The sequence below is a fragment of the Oncorhynchus keta genome, chromosome 9 (assembly GCF_023373465.1).
Source record: "Oncorhynchus keta strain PuntledgeMale-10-30-2019 chromosome 9, Oket_V2, whole genome shotgun sequence".
Classification (NCBI taxonomy): Eukaryota; Metazoa; Chordata; class Actinopteri; order Salmoniformes; family Salmonidae; genus Oncorhynchus; species Oncorhynchus keta.
Genome location: NC_068429.1, coordinates 37,616,227 through 37,644,129, shown reverse-complemented (window position 1 = coordinate 37,644,129; position 27,903 = coordinate 37,616,227). Strand labels below are relative to the sequence as shown.

Genomic DNA, 27,903 nt, shown 5'->3' with positions numbered 1-27,903 from the left:
ATCGGCAGGATAGAACAGCACTGGTAAGACAAGGGGTGGCGGCCTATGTATATTTGTAAACAACAGGTGGTGCAAGATATCTAAGGAAGTCTCAAGGTTTTGCTCGCCTGAGGTAGAGTATCTCATGATAACTCATGGTAAGTAGTGTGGTCTACAGGTTAACCATCTATATTTTTTCGTAGCTGTCTATATACCATCGCAGACCGATGCTGGCACTAAGACAGCACTCAATGAGCTGTATTCCGCCATAAGCAAACAGGAAGACGTTCATCCAGAGGCGGCGCTCCTAGTGGCTGGGGACTTTAATGCAGGGAAACTCAAATCCATTCTACCAAATCTCTACCAGCATGTGAAATATGCAACCAGAAGAAAAACAATAATTCTATACCACCTTTACTACACACACAGAGCTCTCCCTTGCCCGCCATTTGGCAAATCTGACCATAATTCTATCCTTCTAATTCCTGCTTAGAAGCAAAAATGAAAGCAGGAAGCACCAGTGACTTGGTCAATAAGAAAGTGGTCAGACGAAGCAGATGCTAAGCTACAGGACTGTTTTGCTAGCACAGAGTGGAATATGTTTATTTCCTATTTTTTGTACATTTTTTATATATTTTAAAGCATTTTTGGTTAAGGGCTTGTAAGTAAGCATTTCACTGAGGTCTACACCGATTGTATTCAGCACAGGTGACAAATAACATTTGATCTTAGTGTCCAGTGACGGCATGAGATTTCAACAGCTACAGATTGCCCTCCGTCGTAGAATGGAATCACATTACCATAATAAGACGTGGGGGTAGAGAAACATTGGGGAGTTCTGACTGAAATGCAAACAGACAGCTAAAAATAGTTTGTATGTGTTCACCCAATGTATCGCATGTCCTGGCTAAACAAACCATAGGGAAACCAAGGTCGAGAGGGGAGAAGAGTGGGTGGGATTGAGGTAACCTAATGTAGCAGGCGTCAAATAAATGCCCGAAACTCCCTTAAATACTGTTTAAGATTTTTTTTTAAATAATACAAAATTATAACCAATCCAGTCAAATGTGGAGGAGTTAAGACTTCCCATTTTGTTAACGTCCAAAATGGGAAGTCACGTCAGACTCCCTTTCCATTTCCCCTGAAAACCAGAACATCTGGTTGTTGGGGACTCATTATATATATATATATATATATAGAGAGAGAGAGATAGAGATAGAGACCTAGAGATAGAGACCTAGAGATAGAGACCTAGAGATAGAGACCTAGAGAGCAGACAGGCACATGTAACTCAATCTAGCCATTGTTTAGCCTGCCTGAGTTCTGGACCCTCCTTCCTCTCTGACTGTAATTAATGGTTCATATGCTCAATAGAACTAGGCTTTGAATAAAAGCTGAGCTGATATTACCCAAAAAGGAGTGTTGGAGCAGAGAATTCACAGATGAATGTGACAGAGACAAAGGAGATGATTGTGGGTTACAGGAAAAAGAGGATAGAGCACACCCCCATTCTCATCAATGGGGCTGCAGTGGAGCAGGTTGAGAGATTCAAGTTCCTTGGTGTCCACATCAACAAACTAACAAGGTCCAAGCACACAGAGATGGCATGTCTCCCCTCAGGAGACAGAAAAGATTTGGCATGGGTCCACAAAAGGTTCTACAGCTACACCATCGAGAGCATCAATGCCTGGTCGCATCAATGCCTGGTATGTCAACATCTCAGCCTCCGACCGCAAGGCACAACAGAGGGTAGTGCGAACGGACCAGTACATCACTGGGGCCAAGCTTCCTGCCATCCAGGACCTCTATACCAGGCGGTGTCAGAGAAAGGCCCTAAAAATTGTCAACGACTCCAGCCACCTTAGTCATAGACTGTTCTCTCTGCTACCGCACGGCAAGTGGTACCGGAGCGCCAAGTCTAGTTCTAAGAGGCTTTTAAACAGCTTCTACCTCCAAGCCATAAGACTCCTGAACATCTAATCAAATGGCTACCCAGAATTTATTGCCAACCACCCCTCTCTTACACCGCTGCTACTCTCTGTTGTTAACATCTAGTAACTCTACCTACATGTATATATTACCTCAACTAACCGGCACATTGACTGTACCGGTACCCCCTGTATATAGTCTGTTATTTTTGCTCTTTAACTACTTGTTATTTTGATTTCTTATTACTATTTTTTTTAACTGCATTGTTGGTTAGGGGCTCGTAAGTAAGCATTTCACTGTAATGTCTACCTACACCTGTTGTATTCGGCACATGTGATTAATACGATTTGATAGAGGGATTCAGTCTCAGGCACCTAGAGTACTGTAACGCTCCCTTTCTCTGCTAACCCCTATTTGGAACATTAACTCAGACAGCAGACTGGCCAGCACCAGATTCAGTTACATAGCTTAACGCTAAACACACAGAACAGCACAGCGGGCTACACTAGTATAGTGTGCAATTTCCTGGTGTAATGTGCACTTTTACTAACACTATCACTTCTGAACATCATATCAGGCTAGACGCCAGGTCACATTTCAACTGGAGCGCTCAACTCATAACTAAACGGAATCATTTCAAAAGGACAAGTCTTGCCATTTGACATCCATCTGCTAAATGTGACAATGCAAATTATGTAAATAAATCTTTACTCTACATCATGTGTCTCAAGGCCCACGAGCCCATTCAATGCGGCCCGCGGGTGGTTTGAGTAAATAAAAAAACAAAAAAACATGTATTTATATTTGGGGGGGGGGAGACACAACCTCAGTCTACATTGACATTTTTATTTAACTAGGCAAATCAGTTAAGAACAAATCCTTATTAACAATGACAACCTAAGAAAGGACTAAAACCAAATTGAAACAAATGATATTGGACCTACATTTATACAGTCTCTTCACTCTTTCAGGTTGCTAAGAATCACCAAAATAAAAGCTAGGAGTATCAAAAATTCCAAAAACGATTAATAGAAGACTATTTTTTTGCTAATTTTGACACAGAAGATAGGTAACTTAGGGTGTCACCCAGGCTGTCACACCCGGCCGTGACCACGGGGGGTTGTGGTTCGTGGGACTCCTTGTGGTGGGCCGAGCGCCTGCAAGCTGACCTCGTCATCAGCTGGATGGTGTTTACTTCTACACATTGGTGCGGGAGGCTTACGTGTTAAATGAGCAGTGTGTCAAGAAGCAGTGCAGCTTGGCAGGTCATGTTTTGGAGGACGCATGGCCCTTGACCTTCTCTCCTGAGTTCATTGGGGAGTTGCAGCAATGAGACAAGATCATTACTACCAATTGGACATCACGAAATTGGGAAGAACAAGGGGGTTAAAAAAATATGTGTTTGCCACCCCGTCTTTCTTATACAGACTCAAAGATCAGAATCATTTAAGGGACGACTCCAAACCCTTTGTTTGGTTAGAACACCCAGAACACCATAGCGTAACCATGCTACTTTCAAAATCAAATTGTTACATTTTTATTTATTTTACCTTTATTTAACCAGGCAAGTCAGTTAAGAACAAATTCTTATTTTCCAATGACGGCCTGTTCAGGGGCAGAACGACAGATTTTTACCTTGTCAGCTCGGGGGTTTGAACTTATATATACACCTTACAGTGAAATGCTTACTTACAAACCCTTAACCAACAATAGTTAAGAAAAATAAACAAACAAATAAACAAATAAAGTATCAAATAATTAAAGAGTAGCAGTAAAATAACAATAACAATTCCTCCTTTGTACTCATTTGACTGTTATTACAAAGCCAAACCTATTTCATGGCCTCTATGAGAACAGAGACAAGCTACATCATCGCCCCTTCAACCTCCGAACTTTTATGAAAATACATCAAATGTGGCTAGTAGAAAAGCCAAGTAAAACAAAAACTACAAGCACAGTACACACAAACGTCCACAGAGACGGGCATTGGTGTAGCTAGCAGACTACAGGCCAGACTCGAATGTCAACCCGATCCCGTAACTAAGCTAGCCACTTCCACCTGCAGTTCTAACATTGTGTGAGAACTAAGGCAAGCCATCAATGGCTGTCAGATTACAGAACCAAAACACTCCATCAGGAAAGCAGCAGACAGTGTCGGGATTAGAATGTAATCAACCCTGGCCTATTACACCTTCATTATGCCTTGATTACACAGGGTATAACTAAAACACTATCAATCATAACAGTATGTCGTCTCTTTATCATCACAACCATAAAGGCAAAAATGTACCAAATTTGCCCTAAGGAGTTCAGTACATTTGATTGATCTGCACTCAGACTCTCTTGTAATCTAATTGTCTAAATGGTGTTGTTTTCTCCACAATCTATTAATAGAGCAACCACTGGTACTGGAGCCAGGACTAATGTGTTGACTGATGACTTTCTACAGTAGTGTACGCTTCGAAATTTGCGCTGACAGATCTGGACGCCAGTCTTCTATTCTGGTACTGAATATGTTCAATGGTGATATACAAATATAGAGAAAAAATGTTTTCAATAGCTATAATATGTTGTGTACAATAACAAGCTCCCCATTGGATCCAGAGGTGGATTAGGGGTAAACAGATTATAACTGTAGTCTCCACAACTAGGCCTTCTGTATGAAGTGCTTCCAGCTAATCCGTCTCTGGGCGGAGTGAGGGAGGGATTGAGTGAGGGATTGAGTTAGGGATTGATGGGAGAGTAGAGTGGGAGGGGTATGGCCCATCAGTGGAATGACAGACAGACGAGAAGAATCACAGCCCGCAGTAGGACTGTTTAAAATAAATAGTGGACTTACATTCCTCAGCTGAGAGAAAGTGGGCTGGGCTGGCTAACAGAGAGATGCTTGGTTCGTCTCCGTCCTGTCTATGGAGAGAAACTAAGGAAAGGATCCAGGCCATTCTTTCACACAAAAACTCACAGATATGATTGATTCTACATGCCAAATCAGTAACCATACATCGCTCCCACCTCAACATCTCTGTGATATAAAACGTCGCTCCCACCTCAACATCTCTGACCCAATGTTTTCACATGTTTATTAACATATCTCTTTGGAACTTCCAGCAATGTACTATTTGTCAACTTCATATGAAGAACCGATTCTACCTAGCTAGTTCCGGCTGGCTAACATTAGCTACTAGCCATGCTAGCATGTAACTACATTCCAAAACAAAGTGTTGGCGCTGAAGAAGAAACCATATAAATTAATGCAGAAAACGGCAACTGCTTTTCTTTTTTGTGTGCTTGGTGTCGGTCGTTGAGCGAGCAAATTAGCGTTCTAGTAGTTTGTCTTTTGTAGATCGTGCAGTAACACCCACATAGTGCAGTAATACTCACATGGATGGGGTTACGACTCATTTGTGGCCCAAAAACAAGAAGCAAGCATTGAAGGGGGAACGGTTTGTTCGGTTGAAGCAAGGGGATTGGGGTATAGGAACCGTGCACACGTCGACTGTATGCAGTGCTTATTTCTCCCCAGGACTTCGATGGCTTAGTATAACCAGTGGAAGGCAGGATTCGGAAAGAGACTGACAAACTAGGTGCTGTGCCGAGCGTGAATGTAAAGTCTGCAACCTCTATTTCCTACTGACCCTACCGTTACATCGTGAGCATCAGCAGCGATGGAGATAATTTACCCGGTTTCAATCAAATCAAATTTATTTATATAGCCCTAACCCTTCGTACATCAGCTGATATCTCAAAGTGCTGTACAGAAACCCAGCCTAAAACCCCAAACAGCAAGCAATGCAGGTGTAGAAGCACGGTGGCTAGGAAAAACTCACTAGAAAAGGCCAAAACCTAGGAAGAAACCTAGAGAGGAACCAGGCTGTGGGGTGGCCAGTCCTCTTCTGACTGTGCCGGGTGGAGATAACAGAACATGGCCAAGATGTTCAAATGTTCATAAATGACCATACCTCACTATATTGCCATTGGATTAGCTAGCCAACTTCTCAACCAGTGAAACAGCCTCTCCCTCTGAAGGCCTCTCCTTGGCTCTTCTTTGACTTTGGTAGCCAATTCAACTGTCAAATCGGTAAGTCTCCGCTCTCTCTAATTAATATCTGCTGGCTTTTTTTGTTGTGTTCTGTGGGTTCCTGCCTGTACTAGACTATTTGTTCTCTAGCTTACACTAGCTTCCTACTGACCAACCTTTACATCGTGAGCGTCAGCAGCGACGGAGATAATTTACCCAGTTTCAATGTGGATTTCAGTAGAGAGAGTAGCTTACTTCGATATGTTGACTGTGGTGGTTTGCTAGTAAGGCTAGCTAGCTGGCTAGGCTAGATGGCTAAAATTAACTTTGGCTGGCTGGCTTGCTGGTTAACATAACTGGTTAGATGCCGTTATGCATTTCCAAAACATTGGTTTACTTTAATGTAGCTGTAAGCTAGGTGTTGATAGCAACTAACTCACGCAGTAATAATGTAACATTAGCAGGCTGGTAGATATAAAGTTATGCAGGCTAGTTGGCTAGCAACCTTGCAATCTGGTTTGTAACAATAAATTCAAAATATTTGCATGTAAATTGTCTGAAACTGGAATTGAAAATCAGTGGTCATGAGTGCAAATGATTTGGCTTTAAGTTGAAGTTATATTTGAGAAGTTATTTCTGGTTGGAGTTATAGGGAATAGGCTGGCTTGTCGGGTCCTCCATATTACGTCACACCCCACAAATGTTTTTTTTCTCCCAGCATGACTTTGGCATTCTGATCAGTTTTATGTAACAACTCAGAAAATAGAAAAGAGTTGTAACTTCGCATTGGGAGTTTAAATGTGTATACTAATGCAAATCAATATGTTTAATCTATGCTAAAAAGAGAACGCCTCGATGGCAGCAGCAGTATGTTGGACAGAAGGTTCTGACTGTGTCCCCATCAGAGTATGTGAGTTAAGCTGGAGCGTGCCCAGTTTCACTGGAGCGTGGAGCGTGATCCCCAAAAGGCTGGAGCATCTGCCTTCCCGCCCGCTCCAATTTTCACTCCAGTAGCGCTCACTTCACGAGTTCAGGGCGTGCCTGCCCCAGCATGCATTTCTAGTCTACTTGTGTGTTCCTATAGCTCCTTGCTTTAACTACTGTCATGGAGTTCACTAAATATTTGCAGAAGGAAACTGGTAAAACACAGGTGCTTAAATCAAGATGACTTACAAAGATGAGGACCAAGAGAATCATTGTGGAATTTGAAAAAGATAGGTATCCCAAAAGCATGCTGTGTGTACATGCTAAAAGGAACAAACGAGGTGGGTAGATAAATACTTTGCCACAATGAAACACTTTCAAACAATGTTTTTTAAACCTTAAAACATTTCGTTGAATTATCTATAGAATAGGCCATAATTGGTTTTGGCCCAATAGGCCTGGCATATTCCTACGTTCAAGGAGCTTTCCGATTTGATTGGGTTATAAAACCTTTAGGCCTACCTATAGAAAAATAAAAAAAACAACTCTGCATCTCTCCCCAGCCTGGCAAGAGTGGGCAAAAGGGTGTTAAGCATCCCCAGTGGCTCTGCAGGTGTGGAGAGGATATTCGCAACTGCTGACCAGCTCTCCAGACATCATCGCATGAGCCTGAAACCACAGACTGGCCAAACTAGTCTTTCTAAAAATTCATTCAAAAAGGCACAAAGTCATTTTTCATTTCAATTGTATTTCATTCTAAGTAAGTCAGCCTATATGCACAATTTATAGACTATAATAATGCAATACAACAAAATGATGTTTAAAATGTTGAGAGCTTTACATCCTTACCAGCCTATTGAGTCACATTGTGAAGCATTTGCAAGTGCATTTTTTGCAGGCTATAGCCTTGAAATAATATAGCCTAAATAATTCATTTTTGTTCCATATTAGGCTCCTTGTCTGGCTCCTTGTCTGGCTCCTTGTCTGGCTCCTTGTCTGGCTCCTTGTCTGGCTCCTGACCTATTTAGTGTTTATAATCTGTTTAATATGACATGTAGCCTGTTTGAAATGCCGCTTCTTACATTCACCGTTTCATGTTTATTCAAATACTTTTCCATACTTTAAAAAACAGTCGGTAGCTCCAGGTAGTCACAAAAATGGATAGGTGTCGGTTAAATTGTGATTTGAATTCAAACGGAGTGAATTTGGCATGGCAACTGTTTTGTGCGGAGCTGTTTTTAGCAGAGCGGTAGGAAGGCACAAGGAGCGCCGAAGTGTTGAGCAAGCACCCAACTTTGCTCACATGCTCTGGTCCCCATCGAATAGTGGGATGTATCGAAGTGAGTTTTCCCTTTGCTTCGAAGGAAGAATGCCAACATAAGGCGGACAAAGACAGCTAAACCAATCATCATCATCAAGCCTTTCTTTCCCTAATACACGCCACTGTCTGAGTTAAAACCCATTTTCAGCTGTGGGACACAAAAGGAAAGCTGTCACCCTCCTACAGAGTTTGGAGCACGGATGTTATGTATCAACTTCACACCAGCGTTCCAAGAGAAACAGCAGCGGTCTCAAGCTGCGGATGTTGGCGCCTGCCGCTGCTCTTTGTCAGAATGGGATTTCCAGTCAGTGGACTGAGTGTGGACCAGCACATACAGCCCAGGGCCCATACCTCCTGATCGTAACGTCTAGAAGCAAGGCTGGAAACATGACACAGTGATGCCATCACCGTCTCTCTGCTGGCCATGTGATGGGAGAAATATGCCCCAGGAATGTCACTGTCCGACCAATGAAGTGTTCACTGGTCACGCTGGAAAAATGAAAGAGCAGTTTGTCGCTTTGCTCACCGATCCTGCGGTGTTGTTTTGACCACCAGTGACTCATAACAAGTCTTTTTGTCACGGTAATGACAGTCACAAGAGGTCCACTTTTACAGCCTGTGGAAAAGCTAACATAATAAATGGCCCACAGAAGTACAAAAATACATATTTCACAGTGCCTGAACTTGGTGATTTTATTGGCATTCACAGCACTGTAACACTGCCTTTGACACTGAAACAGTATGAATGCTGTAGTGTTTCAGAGGCATACTTTATCTTTACTGTAGTAGACAACATGTTCTGGTTTCATGGCTCTAAAGCATAAATCACAACATTGTTTTCACTGAAAACACAAAATACCTGGTTCTAGTGTGTAATCCAGGTAACAAATAAGGCAGGTTATTTCAAACATTCAACTGCCAAGCCCACTGTGGTTAATGGAGTAGGGAAGGAGAGTCTGTTTTGTGTTTATTAAAACAGTAACATTCCACTAAGTCCACATGCCAAGATCAAAACTAAATGTTTCTCTTGGAGTCTCTGGGAGATTCAATACTGGAGATGCAGAATTCAAAACAACTTATTTTCAAATGGATGGTTGTTAAAAAATCTCTGGAACTATGAAAGTTGTATTTCTCCCTCATGTATTGCCTGCATGACATGCCTCCTCCAAAACACATAAAAAGTCAGACTTCCACAAACCATTTTTAGCCTATTGTAGGTTGTGAAATCCTTGATCCCATAATAACAGGAAAGAGCAATGACATCAACAGTGGCATAACTGCAGACAGTAGATTTAACTGTATATCAACAGTTATATCATGCAGCATACAGTGCCTTTCGGAAAGTATTCAGACCCCATTACTTTTTTCACCTTTTGTTACGTTACAGCTTTATTCTAAAATTCCCCTCACACAATACCCCATAATGGCAAAGCAAAAATAGGTTTAGAAAATAGTATAACTTATATATTTTTTTAAATTACATTTACATAAGTATTCAGATCCTTTACTCAGTACTTTGTTGAAGCAACTTTGGCAGCGATTACAGCACCTAGTCTTCTTGGGTATGATGCTACAAGTTTGGCACATCTGTATTTTGGGAGTTTCTCCCATTCTTCTCTGCAGATCCTCTCAAGCTCTGACTGTTCGGATGGGGACTTGATGCACAGCTATTTTCAGCTCACTCCAGAGATGTTCGATAGGGTTCATGTCCAGGCTCTGGATGGGCCAGTCAAGGACATTGAGACTTTCCCCAAAGCCACTCCAGCATGGTCTTGGCTGTGTGCTTGGTCGTTGTCCTGTTGGAAGGTGAACCTTCCCTCCAGTCAGACGTCAAGAGCACTCTGAAGCAGGTTTTCATCAAGCATCTCTGTACTTTGCTCTGTTCATCTTTGCCTTGATCCTTACTAGTCTCCCAGTCCCAGTCACTGAAAAACATCCCCACAGCATGTTGCCGCCACCACCATGCTTCACCGTAGCGATGGTGCCAGGTTTCCTACAGATCTGACACTTGGCATTCATCAGAGCAGAGAATCTTGTTTCTCATTGTTTGAGAGTCTTTAGGTGAATTTTGGCAAACTCCAAATGGGCTGTCATCAAATCAAATGTATTTATAAAGCACTTCTTACACCAGCTGATGTCACAAAGTGCTGTACAGAAACCCAGCCTACTGAATAGTGCCTTCCATCTGACCACCCTATCATAAAGGCCTGATTGGTGGAGTGCTGCAGAGATGGTTGTCCTTCTGGAAGGTTCTCCCATCTCCACAGAGGAACTCTAGAGCTCTGTCGGAGTGACCATCGGGTTCTTGGTCACCTCTCTGACCAATGCCCTTCTCCCCCGATTGCGCAGTTTGGCCAGACGGCCAGCTCTAGGAAGAGTCTTCACAGTTCCAAACATCTTCAATTTAAGAATGGAGGCCAATGTGTTCCTTCAATGCTGCAGACCTTTTTTGGTAAACTTCCCCAGATCTATGCCTCGACACAATCCTGTCTCGAACCTCTACGGACAATTCCTTCGACCTTATGGCTTGATTTTTGCTCTGTGGGATCTTATGTAGAAAGGTGTGCCTTTTCAAATCAATTGAATTTACCACAGGTGGACTACAATCAAGTTGTAGAAACATCAAGGATGACCAATGAAAGCAGGATGAATCGGAGCTCAATTTCAAGTCTCATAGTGAAGGGTCTGAATACTTATGCAAATAAGGAATGTTTTTTATAAATTTGACAAGTAGCATAACTTATACTATACATTTGTAACAGCCTAAATGTTACAAAACATATTTTCAATCAAATAAGCCTTGCGTAATTCAACACTCTCATAGACCTCCGTACAATAAAAAGCTCATCTCAGCTCATACTCCTCCGTCTTTCCCCTATATCATTAAACTTTTAGCCAGACTATTAGTGCCGGGTCGGCCTCTCCTACGCTCCCTTTTTCTTTCACGCCAGAGCAGTCTCCCCCCCTCTCGCTCCCCTGCAGAAATGTGGTGGGTATAAATAACCTCTTCCTCCCAGAAGGCTGTGCTGTGGTGGGCGCTCTGCAACTCTGGTGCGTCACTGAGCTGACTGACCGTGTCCTTCCACGTGTCCCTGGACTGGCCTACATGACACAGGACAGGGAGACCTGGTCCAGAGGCTACTTCACAGGAAGCACCGCTGCCACCCACCACACCACTTAAAATGACCTAGGCCAGCTGGGCAGCTAGCTAGCACTCAGCATGCCATGGACATTCTGTTAGACACGTCAGGATGCTGTGTGTTCACACAAGCCCCGAGACCTGCCCTCAGGAAACGTTTATAAGACTATAAATACCCCAGGAGAAGAGCAGCCAGTCTCTGGTCCCACTTAAGGCCCATCAGGGAGACCACTCAGCCGGTCAGCCTCTCAGCTAGACAGGCCATCTGAGACATGTGACCGATACTGACCGCCCTGATGCCTTGTAAAGAGTTCAGACAGTTTACAGCATCTAAGTAAATATAGTTTAAATCTAGTGCACATTAAAAAACAAAGTCTGCAAAGGGAGAAGTATAACATATGGTGTGTACTTGTAGTGTAGAGATGAACTATAGTATGGTGTTTATGTTGATTGGGGCTGTGGGGCACCAGGTTAATGTTGTGTTGTTCCCCCTGGGTGGATACAGAGTGATGGTTTCTATAACTGTCCTCGCGTTATCTCCTGCCATGTAAAGAGATCAGAACAGTACAGACAGTTTCCACTGGGCCTACTGACGCTGACAACTGAGCTACCCCAGCCAGCTGAACACAGCTACAGGGCTAGTAGGTGTGTGGTTTGGGCCATGGGTGAAAACAAAGCCTTTTACAGACACTGAGAAATACAGTGTGTATATCTGTATGGGTGGCCAGGCCACCACCACCCCCCTGTGATTATAGCCTCTTCCATTCTCTACAATGGATCGGTCTATTCCCACAGCACTGTATGTATACCATAATGCAAAATGCCTCAAGATGTAAACATACAGTAGAGTACTGTCTGTATTCCTCTCAAAACAAAATGCCTCTCCCACAACGTGCTTCTCAGAGTAATGAAATAATTTACTGTGGTTTAAATTCTTTATGAATTGGCGTTACCTTTAAAGCTGAGATCCACAAAAGGGGAAACCGCACCAACAGTTGCATTTGTTATCGTTGTTTTTGTGTTTTTTTGTGTTTTTTTTTTACAGAGGAGATGAGCATCCCGCAGTGTAAAAAAGGAAATGTGTAGTGCATACATACTCTGCTGGTGTAATGATGTTCAAGGGGTAAAAAAAAAAAAACCTGTTCTTGTTTGAAGTAACGTCTGTTTTTTTGTAATATCCTGCTATGGATTCCAGCTTCAAGAAATCTATATCAGTATAAACTTCTGTCTGAGAAATGCATGCCCAACAGACCCAGCCATACATTCGCTACGGAGCATATAACTTCATTTTATGTACATTTATGGAGTTGTCTGTGAAGTGGATGATTTATCGGTTTTCATATTCAGACGCTCGGTTCAGACTGTGGTTTGCACAAAGCAGTATCCTAAGACACTTGGACAATTCCCAAAGTGAGATTAACCCAATGCTGCCAAACCACCAAGCTCAAAGCTGACATTTTAGATTTGAGTGTGTATCAATCTTTGAGGTGATATGTAACTTGGCCAGACACCTTCTCAGAGGATTTCTTCCCACTTGATTTATTCAAATGTGTGCTGGAATAAATATTTAAAGTGCTCAAGCACTGAAAATTCCATAAACAAATCTAATTTGTGGCTCAGATATCATCCCTTTACTGTTGAGTGTCTTCATGTAAATAGAGGGATATTATTGGGATTTGTGATTCGTCCTTATGTACCAAATTCAACTTTCTGAAAACAGAATATTGCATTTCAAAATGTATTAAAATGTTGTTTTAGCAGTTGCATGTCCAGATAGGTCTGTAGCGTTACATTTCATGAACTGATAATAGTTCATATCTTGTGTTTTACATCTATACTGGGATTCCTTCCACTGAGAAAATAAGGAAACTGGCCCCAGCATCACTTACCAATTTCACTTTCAAAAACAGGGAAGTGCAAATCTCATAAACAAACATGGAGCTACATCAAAACTGGTAACAAGGCTGAGGGACTGAGCAAATACTGTACAAGAGCAAAATACTGCTTTGCTATTGACAAAGGCACTTCAACAGACATTCACCAATTTAATAGCAGTATAAAATGGTTAACTGGAGTCATAGACAAGCCACTCTCGTCAGTGTATTAGCCAAGCGTAGTCACTATCAAGTGATAATTAGTGTTAGTGAGAGTCCCATCCTCCTTTTCACAGCAGCAACACAAACCGTGTGTACCTGTGGTGATTCAGAACCATTTATCAGCAGCAGAGCCATTCATCACACAACAGGTCTGCCACTAGGCTTGGGCGGTATACCGTATATACCATATAAGGGGGTATTTGGAAAAAGCCACGGGATGGTTTTTCAATACCGTCCAAACGATTTATTTGAAGTTTTTTTCAATAAATATTTGTACTGAGATGCAGTGCTTTAGAAAGATGCACCACTCGGGAGCCGTGTTTGAGAAGTCAAAGCTCTTTGGAAGGGTTGTACAGCTGCACACAGATCCACAGCGTGTACACATGCTGCTCCATAGCCAGTACTGTTCTTCCTTTAGACAAGCATGAGTCAGAACTGTTTTATTTTGCACAATGTCTCTTTCACATTTGCTTGTAAATGTCAAAACTCACAACAAAAATTAGGTAGCTACTACCTATACTTGTATAACTTTATGAGCTGGTTTTAACATCTTTGCAATTAATTAATTTTCGTCATTAGAACGTTTATCTAGCAGCCTCTATTGAAATTCGCTATTAGTCCTTCTGTAGCTCAGTTGGTAGAGCATGGCGCTTGTAACGCCAGGGTAGTGGGTTCGATTCCCGGGACCACCCATACGTAGAATGTATGCACACATGACTGTAAGTCACTTTGGATAAAAGCGTCTGCTAAATGGCATATATTATTATTATTATTATTATTTAGTTTGTGCTAATTTTGTTAGCATTCTGGTAATAGACACCCAATGGGCTTTTGTTTTTAGCACCCCCTGGTGTATGAACACAGTAACAAATACCGTGATGAGAGAAGGACAGTATGACGATATGAAAAACTACCTGCCACCGTACGGATCCTCTCCTGTCCCAGATATCAGCCTAGGCCTCTCAGCCGAGCCCCAGACCAGGCCAGACCCCAGCAAATGCCAGACATCAGCCTAACATACGGTGCCCCAGACAGATATTACACAACTACTGCTTCTCCGCAGGGTTCCAGAGAACTCAGAGGAGTCTCTGGCATTCGTAGACAGATTCATCTATTGCTCTGTGACAAGGAAGACGGCCCCACTGTGTCAAAGCCAGAGACACAGAGGTAAGAGCCAGCGCTATCTCAGACAGACTGACAGAATATCAAATGGCATGCAGATTGGTAGAGCAAAGTCTATACTCTTCACAGAAATTGTGGAAAGTTCTGGAAATATGTGAATACGATGGTTGCTATTTGTATATGTCAGATAAAAACGGCATGAGGCACAAAGATAGAGACAGAGGGAGATTTACAGAGGCCATTAAAATGTCAGAGGGGCCTTTGCAGTTAAAGCCGTCAGAAGAGGGGTTGTGTGGTTGAAAGCAGCCGTGAGTGGCACATACTGGATCTACGGCACAGGCTCTTTCATCACTCTGGAGCCAGATGGCATAGTGAGCATTAATGCCATTGCTGTGAGGTGAGTGTCGTGGCTGAGAGGACACTTGTCTAAGTGTGAGCTTGTGCAGGGCTAATAATTGGTAGTGCTGGTGCTCCCAACTTAAATTTAGGAGCACCAGGAAATAAGATTTGTACAGCCTATATTGGGCCTATATTAATTATGTGCTCTAAAAAGTAATATGTAACACTTAATGCATTACTTTATTATAAAAGCTAACATTGAGATGAATACCTTTCATTGAAATGACATTTGTGGAACATTAAGTTTCTACATTGCATAAACACACTTTCTCAATTGAGATGCATTACATAGTGTACACTGTCTCTTTAAAAAATGTCAGGTATGTGATGAGACATGCAAGAGATTGGTCATTCATTTATTTATGCGATCATGGATCTTCTGAAAAAGCCATCCCTTTTCCTTTCTTTCTGTGCCCCCACATGTTTGGATACACTGCTAAAGTTACCAGGTTGTTAGCTAGCTAGCCAATGAGGTAACATGACTGAACAAAGTGTAAACAAATGGTCAACGACGTCAATAGTAGTTTTAGAACGGCCCACGACATTGCTTTATGAATGTAAAATGCAGTCCCGGCAGATAGAAATGATGTGCTGGTAATATGGGTCAGAGATTTTGACCTGGTTGGACTAGAAATAAGCCATTTTCACTGTAGTAATGGTTCAACCATAATGCTAACGGATCTGTACTCACTTGTTTCTCTAGGGCACTCTGAAACAACACTACAGTGCAACCTTATCACGCAGTGCTTCCAAAATAAAAACTCTTGGTCGCACAGTAAAATATGTTATCACGCACTTTAGAGCCCAGAGTGTGTGCAATGTTTGTTTTTTTGGGGGCGCAGCAGCATCCTGGAGTCGCCTCTTCACTGCTGACGTTGAGACTGGTGTTTTGCAGTTACTATTTAATAAAGTCTGTTTCTCAAACTAGACACTATTGTACTTGTCCTCTTGCTCAGTTGTGCACCGGAGCCTCCCACTCCTCTTTCTATTCTGGTTAGCGCCAGTTTGCACTGTTCTGTGAAGGGAGTAGTACAAAGCATTGTACAAGATCTTCAGTTTCTTGGCAATTTATCGCATGGAATAGCCATCATTTCTCAGAACAAGAATAGACTGACGAGATTCAGAAGAAAGTTTTGTTTCTGGCCATTTTGAGCCTGTAATCGAACCCACAAATGCTGATGCTCCAGATACTCAACTCGTCTAAAGATGCCATGTTTTATTGCTTCTTTAAAATCAGAACAGTTTTTAGCTGTGCTAACATAATTGCTAAAGGGTTTTCTAATCATCAATTAGCCTTTTAAATGATAAACTTGGATTAGCTAATCCACTGTGCCATTGGAACGCAGGAGTGATGGTTGCCAATAATGGGCCTCTGTACGCCTATGTAGATATTCCATTAAAAATCTGCCAATTCCAGTTACAATAATCATTTACAATATTAACAATGTCTACAATGTATTTCTGATCAATTTAATGGACAAAAAAAAGTTGCTTTTCTTTCAAAAACAAGAAAATGTCTAAGTGACCTCAAACTTTTGAACGGATATAAACACACGTTTATGTCACCCCCCCAACAAAATATAAATAAAAAACATATGAGAGACTCACCCGTGAGATTGTGAGGGGCAGACAGAAGTCCTTTCCTCCCTGCAGTCTGAAGCCCCAGGGGGCGGGGCCAACCAGGGAGACACTGTAGTTGCTGCTCATGATGCTCCTGCAGAAACAAAAACAAAAAAAAGCAGACAAAACATGAATAAAATCAGGACCTTTATGGGTTATACAGAAGACACAGCAGTCCAAAAGTTATCCCATCTGCAATGTGTGATTGGTTACAGGATCTGAGGCGTTTGACGCTATCTCCTGCACCACAGTAGGGCTGTTTAACTATATAATTTTTAATATGTATTATTTTTTTCAATGCCTTCTTGAACATGTTAACTTTCATGTGCCTTAATTAAACATGTATGGGATTTGTAAATATGAACACACATTTTTATCATGATTTTTGCCAAGTGGAGAAAGCACAGCTATACAGGGAGAAAGACAGGATTCTTCCTGGCTTAGTCATGATTGGCTGAGATAATGGATTTGGTTGGACATGAGATGACATACCAAACAGGACTCATGTCACAGGCTTCTATAATAACAGAATGAGATTTTCCCTAGTCAGTATATACAGTAGATCATCTTTGCTACCCCGGATTAGAGGTCGACCGATTAAAATCGGAATGGCCGATTAATTAGGGCCAATTTCAAGTTATCATAATCGGAAATCGGTATTTCTGGGCGTTGATTGTTTTAATTAAATTTTTTATACCTTTATTAAATAGGCAAGTCAGTTAAGAACACATTCTTATTTTCAATGAAGGCCTAGGAACGGTGGGTTAACTGCCTCGTTCAGGGGCAGAATGACAGATTTTCAACTTATCAGCTCGGGGATCCAATCTTGCAACCTTACATTTAACTAGTCCAATGCAATAACGACATACCTCTCTCGTTGCACTCCACAAGGAGACTGCCTGTTATGCGAATGCAGTAAGCCAAGGTAAGTTGCTAGCTAGCATTAAACTTATCTTATAAAAAACAATCAGAATCACTAGTTAACTACACATGGTTGATGATATTACTAGATATTATCTAGCGTGTTCTGCGTTGCATATAATCTAACTGAGCATACAAGTATCTAAGTATCTGACTGAGCGGTGGTAGGCAGAAGCAGGCGCGTAAACATTCATTCAAACAGCACTTCTGTGCGTTTTGCCAGCAGCTCTTCGTTGTGTGTCAAACATTGCGCTGTTTATGACTTCAAGCCTATCAACTCCCAAGATGAGGCTGATGTAACCGAAGAGAAATGGCTAGCTAGTTAGCGCTCGCTAATAGCGTTTCAAACGTCACTCGCTCTGAGCCTTCGAGTAGTTGTTCCCCTTGCTCTGCTTGGGTAACGCTGCTTCGATGGTGGCTGTTGTCGTTGTGTTGCTGGTTCGAGCCCAGGGAGGCGCGAGGAGAGAGACAGAAGCTATACTGTTACATTGGCAATACTAAAGTGCCTATAAGAACATCTAATAGTCAAAGGTTAATGAAATACAAATGGTATAGAGGGAAATAGTCCTATAATTCCTACAACCTAAAACTTCTCACCTGGGAATATTGAAGACTCATGTTAAAAGGAACCACCAGCTTTCATATGTTCTCATGTTCTGAGCAATGAACTAAAACGTTAGCTTTCTGACATAGCACATATTGCACTTTTACTTTCTTCAACACTTTGCTTTTAAACCAAATTGAACATGTTTCATTATTTACTTGAGGCTAAATTGATTTTATTGATGTATTATATTAATTTAAAATAAGTGTTAATTCAGTATTGTTGTAATTGTCATTATTACAAATAAATAAATCAAATAAAAATCGTCTGATTTAAATCGGTATCAGTTTTTTTTTTTGGTCCTCCAATAAATCGGTATCGGCGTTGAAAAATCATAATCAGTCGACCTCTACCCCGGATATTTGGAAAGATACAGTATAGCTATGCACAACTGAAAAGGTGTGGATGCAATTCAAAAACATTGCTGCCCTGTATTTAGCTGGGTTTAAGTAGAGACTGCTTTCTGTGGCTCAGTTGGTAGAGCATGGCGCTTGTAGCGCCAGGGTAGTGGGTTCGATTCCCGGGACCACCCATACGTAGAATGTATGCACACATGACTGTAAGTCGCTTTGGATAAAAGCGTCAGCTAAATGGCATATATTATTTCTGGAGGACAATGCCATGCTTACTCACATAGATGGGTTGGGGATATAGCTTGAGAGGGTGTGAACGATGCTGAATGGGCATAATCAAAGAAGGGCTCTCTCCCTAGTGTGAAAATCTCAATCTTTCATAGGGCATTTTATCCTATTTGTCTTTTGAGTGGGATAACAATTGTATCAACTTTTAAAGCAGCATAACTATGAGTATGTACTTTTATAACATGTAAAAAAAATAAGCAAATCACATACATTTGACATAAACCTCAATAGAGAAATATGGTCACATCTTAATATTGAATGAAAAACATAAAATGTCAGCAAACCCACGAGTCTCAGCTGTTCAGTGGGTCACCGAATAGGAGTACTATAAGACAAAAGATTGTCAAGCTCCAAATACCTGCAGTATTGCTCGACTCAGCCGTTTCCATGGAAGCCAGATGGGCTACAAGTTAGGGCTTACTTTATTACAGTCTTGTTATTAGTCAGTTAAATGTGTACTTAACGATAACACACAGTGATATAAATCTGATCTACACAGGGGTTGACATTTTAACCCTCTTCTTTCGAACCATCTGCAGAGACAGTGGATATGAACGTTTGGACATGGGTCGAGTCTTTTGACGCTGGAACTTAACCAGAATCAACACCGCTATTCAGAGAAGTGAAGCATATTTTCCTCTGTGAGAGACAGACACATTGAAGTTGTAATTTTTGTTCAAGAAAAGATGGATCAGCACGTTTTATACCAGGGGTGTCAAACTAAATGTGCCCCGGGGGCTGCATTCGGTCTTCAATGAGGTCCGGAGGGCAGCACAGAATTAATTTTATATTTCCTTGCCGTCAGTTTGCAAAAAACAATATTCTGGAGCTGGACACCGTCAAGACTGTATGAATGTACGTCCATTATAATTTCTACACAGTTTAGATCTTTTTTTTTGTCCTTTTTTGTTTTTTTGGTGGGGTAGACCAACTTCAATATTGCAGACTGGAACTTCCATAATTGTCTGTATCATTTCCAATCCCCCATATAATTTGTGTACACACACACACCTTTTAAAATATATTTTAGTTTATTATTTTCCACTAACCATACCACCCCTCTCATCATTTGAGTAAACTAATGAACACTTAGGCTTCTACTTCCAGCTTATGCAAACTATATACATTTTATGAACACAATCCATTTTACAAGTTAGTGCCTTTGAATACTTTCCAGACTCCTTGACTTTTTCTACATTTTGTTACATTAGAGCCTTATTCTAAAATAAATTACACACAATGACAAAGTGAAAACAGGTTAAAACATTTTTGCTAATTCATTAAACCTAAAAAACAGAAAAATCTTATTTACATAAGTATTCATACCCTTTGCTATGAGACTCAAAATTGAGCTCAGGTGCATCCTGTTTCCATTGATCATCCTTGAGATGTTTCTATGACTTGGAGTCCACCTGTGCTAAATTCAATTGATTGGACATGATTTGGAAAGGCACATGCCTGTCTATACAAGGTCCCACAGTTGACAATGCATGTCAGAGCAAAAAACCAAACCATTAGGTTGAGGGAATTGTCCGTAGAGCTCCGAGACAGGATTGTGTCGAAGGCACAGATCTGGGGAAGAGTACCAAAAAAGTGTCTACAGCATTGAAGGTCCCCAAGAACACAGTGGCTCCATCATTCTTAAATGGAAGATGTTTGGAACCACCAAGACTCTTCCTAGAGCTGGACGCCTGGCCAAACTGAGCAATCGGGGGAGAAGGGCCTTGGTCAGAGAAGTGACCAAGAACCTGATGGTCACTCTGACAGAGCTCTAAAGTTCCTCTGTGTAGATGGGAGAAGCTTCCAGAAAGACAACCATCTCTGCAGCATCCCACCAATCAGGCCTTTATAGTAGGCTGGCCAGACAGAAGCCACTACTCTGTAAAAAGCACGACAGCAGACTTAAAGTTTGCCAAAAGGCACCTAAAGGACTCTGACCATGGAAAACAAATTCTCTGGTCAGATGAAACCTACATTGAACTATTTGGCCTGAATGCCAAGTGTCACGTCTGCAGGAAACCTGGCACCATCCCTACAGTGAAGCATGGTGGTGGCAGCATCATGCTGTGGGGATGTTTTTCAGCAGCATAGACAGGGAGACTAGTCAGGATCGAGGCAAAGACAAACAGAGCAAAGTATAGAGAAATCCTTGATGAAAACCTGCTCCAGAGAGCTGAGGTCCTCAGATTGGGGTGAAGGTTCACCTTCCAACAAGACAACGACCCTAAGCACACAGCCAAGACAACGCAGGAGTGGCTTCGGGACAATTCTCTGAATGTCCTTGAGTGGCCCAGCCAGAGCCCGGACTTGAACCCGATCAAACATCTCTGGAGAGAACTGAAAATAGATGTGCACAACACTCCCCATCCAACCTGACAGAGCTTGAGAGGATCTGCAGAGAAGAATGGAAGAAACTCCCCAAATACAGGTGTGCCAAGCTTATAGCATCATACCCAAGAAGACTCGATGCTGTAATCGCTACCAAAAAAGTGCTTCAGCAAAGTACTGAGTAAAGGGTCTGAATACTTACGTAAATGTGATTGTTTTTTTTGTTTTTTTTTAACAAATGTAAAACAATTTCTAAAAACCTGTTTTTGCTTTGGCCCAACATTCCTACCCGCCAGGCTACCTGCCGCCCCATATGGCATTTGGGGCGGCAGGTAGCCTAGTGGTTAGAGCGTTGGACGAGTAACTGAAAGGTTGCAAGATGGAATCCCCGGGCTGACAAGGTACAAATCTGTCGTCCTGCCCCTGAACAAGGCAGTTAACCCACTGTTCCTAGGCCATCATTGAAAATAAGAATGTGTTCTGGACTTACCAAGTTAAATAAAAGGTTAAAAAACACCGCTGTACATTTTTTGGTGCTTAAATTAAACTGGTACACTATTTTTCACAATTTTCTTCCCCCTTCCACTTTTGTGGTAATGCTGCAATTAGTAGGTTGAAATTTTGGGTACAGCAGACATTTCTATATATTTTTGTTAACTGCATGTGTGACAACTCCACCAGTTATACCTTTTTATTTTATTGAAAAAATGTGTTTATTTTTGATCAATTAGTATATTTGAGTTTAAAAACAATATTTGTTATATTATTTGTTCTGTATTTTTCTGGTGGATTTAACAGAAATTGCAACCAACTTCCTATGGCTTGTTTTAGATTGATTTTAGATTATTTCATTTTCAAATAACCGAAAGTGAGAGGTTGTAATCTGAATAAAGGGGAAAAGGCCATTCTTTAACATGGGGTGAGACATTCTTACTAATTTGCTAGAAAACCAGTTTGGATTGAAGTATACGTTTTGTATAACTGCCATCTTTATTGAGAGGTGTAATGCTTTAATATTTAATCATGTCTGCCCTCTGAATTCATATTCATTATATAAATAGGCCCATTTCATTTTGTCTGGGTTGCCATTCTAAATAAAATAAAATTGCTTGTATAATATATATATATATTGTTTTTAAACGGGTCACTAGGTGTAGGCAAGACCATAAGCAAATAGGTAGACTGATATGACTAAAGAGTTAATCAGGGCGATTTTTCCACAAATAGACAGGTAGTCTTTTCCATGGTAGCAAGATCTTATTTATTTTCGCTAACTTTTTCTTCAAATTTATAGGAGTGAGATAATTCATTTATTTTGGAATATGTATACCAAGTATGTCCACATCACCGTCAGACCATTTTATTGGTAAACTACACAGTAATGTAATTAGATTTGAGGAATCTTGAAGTATATTCAGTCCATCTCCAGAACAAAAAGAATATCTCTGTTGCCAGAGAATTTAATGTTCATTTCCCTACCATAAGCTGCCTCCAACATCGCTTTAGACAATTTGTCAGTACGTCCAACCAGCCTCACAATCGAAGACCACGTGTAACCACGGCAGCCCAGGACTTCCGCATTCTTCACTGCGTTGACGTCACCCGGACAACTGATGAAAATGAGGAGTATTTCTGCCTGTAATAAATCCTTTTTGTGGGGAACAACTCATTCTGACTGGCTGGACCTGGCTCCCAAGTGGGTGGGCCTTTGCCCTCCCATGGCTGTGCCCTGACCCAGTAATGTGAAATCCATAGATTAGGCCAACATGAACTAACTTGCATGTTGCATTTATATTTTTGTTCAGTATAATAACAAAACAGAGCCAGAAAAAAAACATACGTGTCAACATAACCTTCAAAGCAACAATAAATTAAATGAGACGATTTATTTTATTTCACAAAAGTGTCTTCCCTACTGAGGTCACAAAGAACAATCAATCCACAACTGAAATATCATTAGCGGGTGAAAACAGACCATCCCACAACAGTGCTGTGCCTATTTAAGCTTTGTGTGTGTGTGCCACTGTGTACATCAGCTTACACGGAGTGTAGTGTGCAGTCAAGTATTTAAAGAGTGAGAGTTGGGAAGGCTACTGCTGATAAGTGGAGTGGAGTGCTATCCAGCATAACCCAAACAAACATTCCTCCTCAACAATAGATTACAGACTAGCAGTTTACTGAGGAACCCCAAAACTAGCCACGATCAATTCTAGCTTATATCAAATGAATTTCCACTGTTTGTCATTCTACCAATGTCATCAAAACCTGGCTAGATAGATGGCTAAATAACTAACTTCTCAGTCTTGTAGAGCCCAAAAGAAATATCAGTTTGCCGATATTATCCTTTTAACAACTGCTCTTTTGGATGGCAATTTACGAGAATTCAGTGTGGGAAAATGCAGTCCATCGACTGTTAGTGTGAAACAGGCCCAGGTGGACTAGATTATAGCACAGCACTCAATGTTCCAGACAGTAGAACTGAGCTAATTATTACTTCTTGATCCAGCCCTCTACAGGAGCAGGCCACTGGCAGGAGAGGAGAGGTACATAGGTCATAGGGCACGAGACCAGCGAGGACTGTGAGGTAGGCCAAAAATCTATACTCACGTAAAAGCAAAAGAGAGGATCCAGCTGTGTTTGTAGTGAACTGAAACTAGACTTTGAACTGAGAAAGATTCCCCTTCACTGAACACACTACTGAGTTGTTAACACTGTCCTACTTTAACATGGGCCAGGGCAGGGGGTGGAGGGGAAGACTATTGGCTCCTGATAAGATATCATCTAAAACTTTTCCCACCATGTTAAGGCCCAATCTACTTTTATTTTTATCCTTCTTATCATCAATCCGCACAATAATAATGACTTTTACGTCACATCTCAGATTTCTCTGTGGCAAATCTTACCATATCCTGTATCAAAACTGTCCTTTGTGAAAGTGAGATCAGGACAGAGATATGGAGTCATGCCAGCAGCATCACACCTCACTGACACAACAGGCTACGACACACCCAGGAAGTTACATATTTTTGTAAAAAGCGTTATTTTACCAGGTAAATTGACTGAGAACACGTTCTCATTTACAGCAACGACCTGGGGAATAGTTACAGGGGAGAGGAGGGGGCAGAATGAGCTAATTGTAAGCTGGGACGAGAGGGCCAGAGACAGATGGTGAGGACAGATCACCCATAAACATACAAACTCAGTAAGAGATATGAAAGAAAAAGAGAAACAGAGGAAGATATTGCTTAATTCATGCCCTTCATTATAACATTTCAACTGATAGGCCAATTAGGTGTTCTTAATAGAAATATATATACACATATAAATACACACACACACACACACACACACACACATATATTAAGTGTTTCATACACTATTAGGGAAAAAAAAGGGTTCCAAAATAGTTCTTCCCCTTTTTGGTTCCATGTAGAACCCTTTCCACAGAGGGTTCTACATGGAACTCAAAATGGTTCTACCTGGAACCAAAAAGGGTTCTTCAAAGGGTTCTCTTATGGGGACAGCCAAAGAAACCTTTTAGGTTCTAGAAAGCACCTTTCTACCCACTAGCTCCTCCCTGAATATTAAGCTAAACTGAGGTGATTAAGGTATTATACTGTGATTACCAGCGATATCCATCAACTAGTGAATCCCCAGTGTAAAACCGTGTAAATGCTGTCAGATCTTCAGACTGATCTCTCTATAGGGGTTAGTACTGTAGGCTGGTGCTTGGGCTGGTGCCACTGCCTGTTGCAGAGAGAGCAACAGAAACAGACAGAGCCAGAGACACACCCTGGAAGGCCAGAGACACATTGGAACTCAATCCAACACCACTTCCCCGTGACTGAGCCTTTCACTGGAGCCCCGAGGGCTTGACTGATTGGAGCTGCCACATTTGTCAACCACCTGGCAAGAATGTACTATACTGTAGGACTTTGAGGGGGGTACAGGACAGGACTAACAGTGTGTCCTACTGACTCAGACTCACCCCCCTGTTGCTTTACCTGAACGGACAATACCAATCGTCAGACACACATTATGGCATGTATGGTGCAGTTGAGCCTTTCATGCGCTGTTAATTTTCATTGGTTTCGACATTGCCTATTTTTACATTCCCTTTCCATTGAAAATAAGCGGAAGTATAATTATTGAACAACTAAATTATTGTGAGTTGAGACGTGACACAGGAGTGAGTGAGCTAGCAGAAGTCCAGACAGAGTTTTCATGTCCAGGAAGGAATAAACTCTGACTGGTGAAGAGAGACCTCAGGCATCTCTCTACCACACACACACCTCCATGAAGGAAAAAGTGCTATCAAATGGTTGGACTAAGGGCTTTGTGAGTACGGGTCCACACATGCCCATGTGTACATCTAGTGCACTTTAAACCATGTTGTAGGTTAATGTGTACACATGACCTCTGCCCGTCACACAAGTTAGACGTTGACACAAAAACACAATGAGACTTATTGAGTGTATAGACCATAACACTGTTGCAAGAGCAGTTAGTCAATTAGCCCCATTATGCAGGTGAGATTACCCACTATTGTAGATAAAGTCAGTGTGAGGTCGGATTGGTTCTGCTTCCAGACTAAGTATTGTCACCCATGGTTCCTTATGGAACGTGCACAGATGTTAGCTTTTTTAGCACAGTTTCCTGGGACATCAGTAAACACCATAGAAGATAACAGGTTGAGGATGATGCGAACCACAATGATTCACCACAGCTTCTAAAACAGACATTGCCAATAAATTGCATCCGTATCCGACAGGGACACTCATTTCAGTTGAAAAGGGAGAGAACAAATGTTCTGCTGGGGAGGAGTTTATGAGTAATACTGCCTTGTCATCCAAAACATAATGTTTCAGTGGTGTAAGTCATGCCGTCAGTCATACCTCCACACTGTGGCCTGGGGAGTAAATGGTGAACCCCTGAGGGTCAGAGCACCACCTGCTCCAGCATGTCACCTGACCTCTACCATACACCCCTCAGTCAGACTTTTTGCCCACTGGTTATGTGGCTGACTGATCACACCTGGAGCAGGTGTGGCAGACTCTGACACAGGTAGTGGTGAATCACTGGCAGCCAGGAGGGGAGAGCAGTGGGACAGAAGTGGGGGGGGGGGGTGAGCTAACTATGTCCAGGGCTCAGGGGAAATTACAAACCCAACAGCACCAACCTAGAGTTCACCAAGAGGACAATCTGGCACTAACCATCTGGTAATCAACATGTTTTCAGAGTACAACAAATTGGGTGGGTACTAATTATATGCCACTTTCCCAAGGAAGCAAAAACAACAGAAACAATGGGGAGTGACCTTTAACTCAGACTTCCTTCCTAACCTCTCCAAATCAATAGTGGGTCAAGGATCAAGTCTTTCACACTGCACATCTGAGTATAGGTCAAGGTCTGCAGTTCAATTTGCACAGTTGATGCATGGATTCTTTTCTAAGTACGCCACACTAAACTGTCATCATAACTTCAGAAGTTCCTGTGATCATTTCTACGGTTTCAGGACATGAGTTTTTCCTCGGGTGATGAAAAACAAGCCACTATCCACTCAGACATGCCGGTCGGCACTTAGCAAACAGAAGTAGATTATTTAGTTTGTCCAAAACAAACGTTAGCCGTACAAGACACAGACTCCCTCTAAACTAACTCCACAGCAGCTTAATCTCTGTCCAGCATAAAGCTGTTTAGAAATGCTCATGACAAAAACACATACCTGTCGATTGTTACAAATGTGTCTACTCTGTACATCTGTCACCTGATGTAAAAAAAATCCATTTTAAAAACTGCTTCAAAAGTTCTGACCTTCACTGATTAGACATTTAAAAATAGCTCCTGTAATTATAGTTCATGTCAACAGAGCAGTCACACAAACTGGACTAGAGACACATTACTTTTAATTTTACTGAGCCTTGGTAGTATCCAAAGCACACTATCCTCAGTGTAATATTGAACAAAGTTAACTTCATGTCAATGCATGCCTGTCTTACACACCATATTCTGGTACAATGCAAAGGAAATAAATACCTTTCACAATGTTTCACACAGATCTCAACACGTTCCCTTTCCTTGCCAAGTATTAGACTACATTGCTGTACTTGGCTACATTATAGTACACCAAGTATTAGGCTAGAGTAAATTCACATTCAAATCTCTTCCTCTCTCTGTAGGACAGTGAGTGTATTTGTGCCAACAGTGTCTCAATAACTGTAACATGTTATATCAACCTTTAAAATTGTATATAAAACGAAACATTACTTCAAACAAACCTTTTAATTAATATATATTAAAAACCTGGCTACAGTATCCTCCACCACTATTGTTTTGTGGGTGGGTGTGACTACGCACACTAGCTCGTATCTCCTTTAAACAAAATTAAAAGTAGCCTAACAATTGCCTATCCATCTATTTCGAATAGTTTTCCCATTCAATGTATGTGTCTGTCCCCCTCTGTATGTTTTGTGCTCACCTTTTCGTGGATGAGGCAAAGCCGGTTTGGTCGAGGTGTTGAGGTGTGAAAGCGTGTGACCGTTCTGCCGCTACCACGAGTTTCAGACTGAACTGAAGTGAACGGAACTATGACTTCCGCATCGCCCTATCTCATCTGTCTGGCCCATACCACGGTAGGCGGGCAATCCCGGTTACTTCAGTAAGCGCGACAATGTTCCAGAGTGTTAATATCATATTAGTACATTTTACTTGCAAGATGGTTACATTTGTACCCACTTGTTAACAATATCTGTACAATTGTAAAGGAAGAAAAACGTATAGACAATTCAATGACTGCCTGCCTATGCCTAGCCTATAGATAGATATGTTTCACAAATCATCTAAAGCCCTACCAGCAATCATA

At 41.6% G+C, this 27,903-nt stretch overlaps 1 protein-coding gene across 4 annotated transcripts in view; it reads right to left on the bottom strand.

The window, feature by feature from the left end:
* Positions 1-27,682, bottom strand: part of pdlim5b (PDZ and LIM domain 5b) — a 72,373-nt gene extending 44,691 nt beyond the window's left edge. For all 4 annotated transcript variants that reach the window (XM_052525797.1, XM_052525798.1, XM_052525800.1 and 1 more), the window contains exons 1-2: positions 27,520-27,682; positions 16,536-16,641 (exon numbers count right to left, since the gene is read on the bottom strand). In XM_052525797.1, the coding sequence (XP_052381757.1) occupies positions 16,536-16,634 (99 nt within the window). In that variant the 5' untranslated portion in view covers positions 16,635-16,641; positions 27,520-27,682. The remainder of the gene's footprint in view (positions 1-16,535; positions 16,642-27,519) is intronic.
* Between the last annotated feature and the right edge of the window lie 221 nt (positions 27,683-27,903).